Source organism: Gymnodraco acuticeps, unplaced genomic scaffold, assembly GCF_902827175.1.
Source record: "Gymnodraco acuticeps unplaced genomic scaffold, fGymAcu1.1, whole genome shotgun sequence".
Classification (NCBI taxonomy): domain Eukaryota; kingdom Metazoa; phylum Chordata; class Actinopteri; order Perciformes; family Bathydraconidae; genus Gymnodraco; species Gymnodraco acuticeps.
In genome coordinates, this window is record NW_022990700.1 from 14375 (window position 1) to 21311 (window position 6937).

A 6937-nucleotide genomic window follows, 5' to 3' on the forward strand; every position below is an offset into this window, starting at 1 on the left:
TGTAGGAAAAATGATTTATTACCAGGGTGTATTTGTTGAGCAAGTATGTTCATTTGTAGTCTGTCTCTGGGGTTTTTAAACAAGACCATGTAATTAGTATTCAAACTAATTGTGCGACTGTTTTTTCCTTGGTGAAAAACATTTGGGTAAGCATGATAACACTCATATTTCTATGATGACGGTATTGGGTGAACAGTCTGACTACTTCCGGATGTTCAGAGGCCTGAAATATAACATCGTCTAATATAATCAGATGACTTTGGTCAGGAGGAAATAGCGATTCATCTTCAAATGATTCAGGCAGACCCTTGACGAATTTTATATTTTTATTCTTTTCCTGCAGTTCAGCATACATGGGCTGGAAAGAAGTATAAATCCACACAATATTTTGAGGCTGTACATCCATTACGTGAATACAATTTTGCAATACATTCTTGACAAAAAAAGTTTTTCCACAACCACTAGGGCCCACTACTAGACAGGAAAAAGGAACACGCAGTCGGGGGTCAAAATCAATTTGACTTGGTGAAAACATGTCGTCAATTATTTTCTCAATACCCAAAAGGCAAAGTATTTCCCCCGGCTAACAAACGTCTCTTGTCAAACACAACTCGGAACTTTTTGGTGAATGACACATTTCTCAAAGCGAAAACCTCTTTATTCCTTACAATGCTGTGCTGAGGGACCTCAATTACCCTTCCCCTCTCAGAGTTTTGAACGTAGCCCTCCACCAGGTCGGCCAGACTGTCAAAGTTCACTCGTTTGCAACATTCATGCGTTTGTGTGATGCCTTTCACGCGCATCACAACTTTTTTTTGATTTTTGGTCTGATAAGCATAACTTTTAGGGCCTGCTGAAACAAACTCTTTAATCGTATCGCCCCCCAGCTCGTCTGTCAGGTCCCCCAGATACACACCCATAGGTAGAGGGCTCTCTCCTTGTCTTGTCACATAGATTATGCTATCTGTGTCGTAGTAGAATACTCTGCGCTGTAATTTCTCCAATTCACTGTACAGTTTCAGCCTGGCATACGCTGTGGTAAAGGCGGCGATGAATATGTTATCCACCTTGTTGGGAGTAGAGTAACAATTTTCCCCGTAGCACCACTGAACTAGAGCCGTTCGGGGGTTGAGGAATGAGAAATACGTAACCTTATGTTTAGCTGAAAACAAGAGGTTAAGAAATTCTTCGGCTTTGGTCACAATCTTAGTCTGAGTCAGATTGCTTCTCTGGGCAAATTTACCCCAGAAACTGTTGAGACATAGTTTTGCCACTTGTCTTTTGGCAGGGTTTGATTTGATTTTATCTGCATCCAGCAAGATGCCCTGCTTAGCATGATAGTCTGCCACATACTTTTGTCTGCTCTCATCATCTGAGGCCTCTGAAGGGTAACCTGATGCTTCTTGTTTACCCTTCAAAAAGGTGTGTATATAGTCTACAAAAATGCTGTCACTTTTCTTCTCAAAATGCCACACCTCTGTGATCTGAGTCATCTTGTAACCCATATCCAGAGCTTTGGTGAATTCCGGGGTCACCCAAACCCCTGTTAATGCTCTTTCCTCTTTGCTATGCAAGCAGGCCCCCTGTTGGTTGTTAAGCTCTGCGCATGTGCGGCATAGAGTGAACACCAGTTTACCAGCTGCAGTTCGGTAGGGCAGGACAGGAAAGTACAGACCTCTAGGAGGTTCTACTGTGGCTTTGATTAACCCGAAATAACTGCGAGGGTCTTTGAAATCTCGGAATATGATCTGAGGGTGTCCAAGTGGATATAGGCCTGTGCAGTTTACAAAAGGATAGAGTGAGGTGAAATCGCAGTAATGAACCGATTCATCCACCGCTGCTGTGTGCCTCAACTTTACTGCACATGTCCTTCCCCCGTATAAAGCATCGCGGGGGGTCAGCGGTTCTGGTGCATTGTATACCTTGAGGAAAGCCTTCAAATCTTGATTGGATTTTTTCATCTCAACCCATGTATGCTCACGCATAACGTTCACTTTGGCCCCATGGACAGCCTCTAGCTCATGCAGTTTTGCCTCGCTAACAGCATGGAGATGCTCAAATGTGTGACCTATCAAGGGGTTTTTCTCATGCCCCTTATAGCAAGAGGGGCAGCCGTGATAGAAACAACCTAGAAATTCCCAGACAATCTTTTCCCCGGTAACTTCGGCAAACCCGTCTACGACGAAACGTCCCACTCGTTTCTCTCCTTCATTCAACGCATGTTGAATAAAAACACCTGCAGTCTGAGCTACCCACTCCAGCCACTGAATACCTGCGTCTGAGTACGTCTTGTTTTCACGGCGGTAGTCGTCGGGTGGGGGGATTGCCAATGTTTTGGGCGTTAGAAAGTTTGTGGTAAAAACTTTCATACAGGCAGAAGCTATAGTCGCACGACTAAAAGGATCAACTCCTGTCTCCCCGAGAAAACCTTTCCGAAATAATGAGGCCCCCTGGGCAAGAATGGCCACATCGTTTTTGCAGTAAAGCAATGCCTGCTCTCTAAAGTCAAAAATGCCCCGGCGTACCGTCTCATACCACGTGAGAAAGTCACTCTTTTCACCAGTTGTCATGCGTTCAACCCCATAACAGCGTGCGGGTGGATAAGGGCCTATATAACTCAGGTTAGCCTCGGAGCTGAAACCGTGAGGGAAGTACCCCTTGATTTTATCTCCAAACCCCAAAGCTTTTGGCATGTCTGCTAAACGCATAGACAGATAAGACAGTGAGTCTATGTACCTGTGGCCGAAATCCTCGTCAGTAAAAGAGATCACTTTACTTCCCTGCATTGTTAACGGGGGCTTTAGCCCCTGTGCAACCATTGCGTTGATAATGAAATAGCTGTCAAAACCCTTAGCATTGTGCGCGATGAATGTTGCATTCTTGAACTTTGGGCTCCTAAAGTGTGCCAGAAACTGCCGTGCACAGTCGATTCCTTCGCCGACCCAAATTTCACCCCCCAAGGTTTTTGTACAAACCAAGAAAGGTATATGTACCCCATCTGCCCCCGCCATTGTTTCAAAATCATAAAACACAATGTTGTCATTGTGTTCTGTCTCTTTAGGCTGCACTCCTATGTAACACAAATGTTTTTCACACCCGAGCGTAGAAGTAGATGGTAATTTTTCCTTGCATGTCCTACATTTTTTCGTCACACACTTGTGTGTTTTATCTGCTTTACTCTTGGGGGTGTAGTAAGAAAGTTGGCAATCTGCACACTTTTTGTGTAAATCACAGTTACTGGCAATGTCTGTTGATCTCTGTTTCTGCTCTTTATGTCGAGAATGACAGCCGACTGTACGGCATGTTTTGTTGCAGTCTTTACAAAAGATGGGTTTAAACTCTGCCAGGGTGCATGCAGGGTCAAGGCAGACATAGCAATGCCCAGTACAGGAGTGACTCCATTGAGAACTGTACCCTGTATAGCAATGCTCACAGACATACGGAGAGCCTAAAAACCCCTTCAAGTTCTTCACACCATAGTAATGGTTGTGTAGGAGGAACAGAAACACAGTTTTGTCTCGTTTGGGGGCGTCTGTCTGAAATTTACAAAGGGTTCGGTCGTCACCGTTTCGGTAAAAAAACCACTATCTTACAGTTTAAGCTGTCTTCGAATTTATCAATGTCGCTGAATGTCACAGCTGTATGAGCTGTCAAACCCGCCATATTCTGGATCTCTTTACCGCGCTTGACCCCCTCATTATCAGTGAGGTTATCGTGTAACAACAGTGCTAAATTAATAGCAAAACACAGCTGGTTGGAGGAGTTCTGAACAACGTAAAGAAAACGCGCCTTCTTTTTAACAATCTCACTGTCTAACATTTTACTAATCATCCGTTTACCCTGAACCCCCCCACGGGGGGGCCTGAACAATTTGAACCACGAGCTCCATGTTGCCTTCTGCCATTACCATGATATTCGATTGCATGGCTTTGAACAGCCCCTCCTCAAAATCATCCAGATTATCATCGGGACCATTTAAAATGGCTGATACATTAAACCTTAGTTCTTCACCACGTAACTCAATTTGTATGATATCTTCTCTTTCTGCCCGTGCAAAAGCATGTGCACGCATGTTATGCACATTGTTCATCAGACCCTGAAAATAGACTCCAAAGTCTGCTTCACCCCCAATAGGCGGTAGGACTAGAGACTGTCTCATTTCTATGTTACCGAATACAGGTCGAGAGATAACACTTGGCTCGGCATCTCTGCTAGTGCCTCCTCCTCCATACTGTGACAGGGGGCCCGGTGATTCCGAAGCATTCGGGGTGTCATTCTGATCAACATGTCTGTTACTTTGCATGGAGCAAGCGGGTGATTCTGAGTCATTCGAGCTGTCATTAACACACCCGTCATCTTGCATGCTGGAAACGGGGAGGCAGGCGTGGGGCGAAGCTTCGCTATTTTGTCCATCCAGACGGCGGGCATTGTCTAGAGGCTGCTCTAAAAGCCCTCGGTCTGCATAGCAGTCTATCACCCAATCCAAGGCACCGCCTAATGTTTTTGTTGGACTGCTTGAATTTGTTTCTGACAAGGCCGCGGGCTCGTTTACAGCTGACCCCTCGTCATTTAACTCACTGTTGCTGCCTGAACACTGCGGAAATGACAGGTCCCTATATCTGAATTCATCATCATCATCACTGCACAATTCGTTTACATCCGGTAATACATGCAGAAAGGACCTTTCTCCATCTGTATAGGGGCTTGTTTCTGTCAAGGGCGTAGGCTCGCGTACATCTGTTATTGTGTCATTTAGCTCACTGTTACTGTCTGACCACTGTGGAAATGACATGTCTTCGTACACAAAGCCCTCACCACTGCATAGTTCATTTACATCAGGTAAACCCTCGATGAAGGACTTTTCGTCGTCTTTTAAATCATCCATGCTTGACCGTTTTTAAGAAATCACCCCCGCAAAAAAAACAAAACATAAAAACAAAAAAAATCAGTGGCACCGCTGAAGAAACATTTCACTTTGCTTCTACATTCATGGACGTAAAGTCAACATACCTGGCGGATACATCAATAACAGTTTTACATGTGATCTACGTGTAGCTTATTCAGATGGTGTGGCCTTAAAGCAGACCTTAACAAACAGCGTTTGTCCTTTTGATAACGGGGTCCTCCCCTTCAATTGCTCTATAAAAGAAAAGAAAAGAAGAGGGTATAAGCATGTTTTTTAAAATACTCCAAAACAAAATCATTTAGCTATCATCTTTTGTATAAGCACACCTAAAAAAGCATTTTTTACCTGGTAGGTTTGAATTGTCAAAAACACCGTCTGTGTTGAGATGACTTGTTGAACAGATCTGCGCTGAGCTGAGACCATGCAGGCCGCCGGAGGGGGTTCACCACCTTTTTAGAACAAGTGAGTACGTTATTCTGGATACTTACACCTGAAAGAACATATTTAATTTTTAAGAAATATAGCTAAATACACTTATAGTAAAAAATGTACACCACATTATTTGTACTTAGAACGATACTTCATTAAAGCTTCTAAATAATTACATAATAGAAAAACACAGATGCATAGAGGTTATTTAACACGCACACACACACACACACACACACACACACACACACACACACACACACACACACACACACACACACATCAAGCAGCATTAACTAACTATATGCTATTATAACATAACAAATAAAAGTACTTACCATATATTTTCAAAATATCTGGGCCTTGACGGGAAAAGCGAAGAGAGGCTGCCTAGATGTTTTCGGGGTTACTTATAGACCGCTATATGTAAATGATTCTAAAAACAACCAATGGGGTTATTCCTGATTGTTTAACAAATTAGCATTATATTGTATTTGGTTTTTTATGGTAGAGCAAATACTTTTTTATTTTAGGCTATTCTCCTGTATATATGTATGCGTGTATATATATATATATATATATATATATATATATATATATATATTTATATATATACATATATACGCATACACATTACAAAAAAACATGTAGATAGTTACATGAGAAAATAATGTAACTGCTTTCTCTGTTTTGCTCTGACCATCTGTCCTGAATTCGGAGACTTTTGTAATTAGCAGCCTCAGACCGTCTCCTCTCACACACACACACACACACACACACACACACACACACACACACACACACACACACACACACACACACACACACACACACACACACACACACACACACACACACACACACACACACACACACACACACACACACACACACACACACACACACACACACACACACACACACCATTTGCCCCGCAGAGGATGTCGGGGGGTTTTATGGTCCCCACACCTGTCTTGACTGTTCATCAAACTTTTCACGGCAGAGAATAGCAGAGAGAGAGAGAGAGAGAGAGAGTTAGTGAGATTGACAGTACTTTTACAAATATATGGTTGTATATTTCATGTTATTTGCAAGTATTTGTAAGTTACAGTCAATACTGCTGTATACAGGGGCACAGGAAGTGGTTAGGTGGCGGGGCCTTGCTCTTTAGAGTTGAGACATTACTTTTAAAATATATGGTTGTATATTTCATGTTATTTGCAAGTATTTGTAAGTTACAGTCAATACTGCTGTATACAGGGGCACAGGAAGTGGTTAGGTGGCGGGGCCTTGCTCTTTAGAGTTGAGACATTACTTTTAAAATATATGGTTGTTACATTTCATGTTATTTTATTTTGAAAACCGGAAGCGGGGGCGACCGGTAGGGGCAGCATTTTTATTTTTATCATTTTTAAAATATTTTTTAATTTTATTTTGAAAAACCGGAAGTGGGGGTGACCGGTAGGGGCAGCATTTTTATTTTTATCATTTTTAAAATATTTTTTAATTTTATTTTGAAAAACCGGAAGTGGGGGTGACCGGTAGGGGCAGCATTTTTATTTTTATCATTTTTAAAATATTTTTTAATTTTATTTTGAAAAA

General features: G+C 42.3%; 1 protein-coding gene across 2 annotated transcripts; it reads right to left on the reverse strand.

Moving 5' to 3' along the window:
• Positions 1 to 312: 312 nt before the first annotated feature.
• LOC117555975 lies at positions 313 to 5319 on the reverse strand. 2 transcript variants are annotated; one of them, XM_034231070.1, is made up of 2 exons: positions 5252 to 5319; positions 313 to 5139 (listed from the first exon to the last, which is right to left on the reverse strand). In XM_034231070.1, exon 2 carries the CDS (start codon positions 3009 to 3011, stop codon positions 552 to 554), a length of 2460 nt encoding a protein of 819 aa, XP_034086961.1. In that variant the 5' UTR covers positions 3012 to 5139; positions 5252 to 5319; the 3' UTR covers positions 313 to 551. Both variants share the same exon structure in this region, with proteins under 2 accessions (XP_034086961.1, XP_034086962.1).
• Positions 5320 to 6937: the final 1618 nt, after the last annotated feature.

What these genes read in the sequence shown, in the direction of transcription:
- LOC117555975 (XM_034231070.1), bottom strand. Translation starts at nt 3,011, where the DNA reads ATGGCGGGGGCAGATGGGGTACATATACCTTTCTTGGTTTGTACAAAA.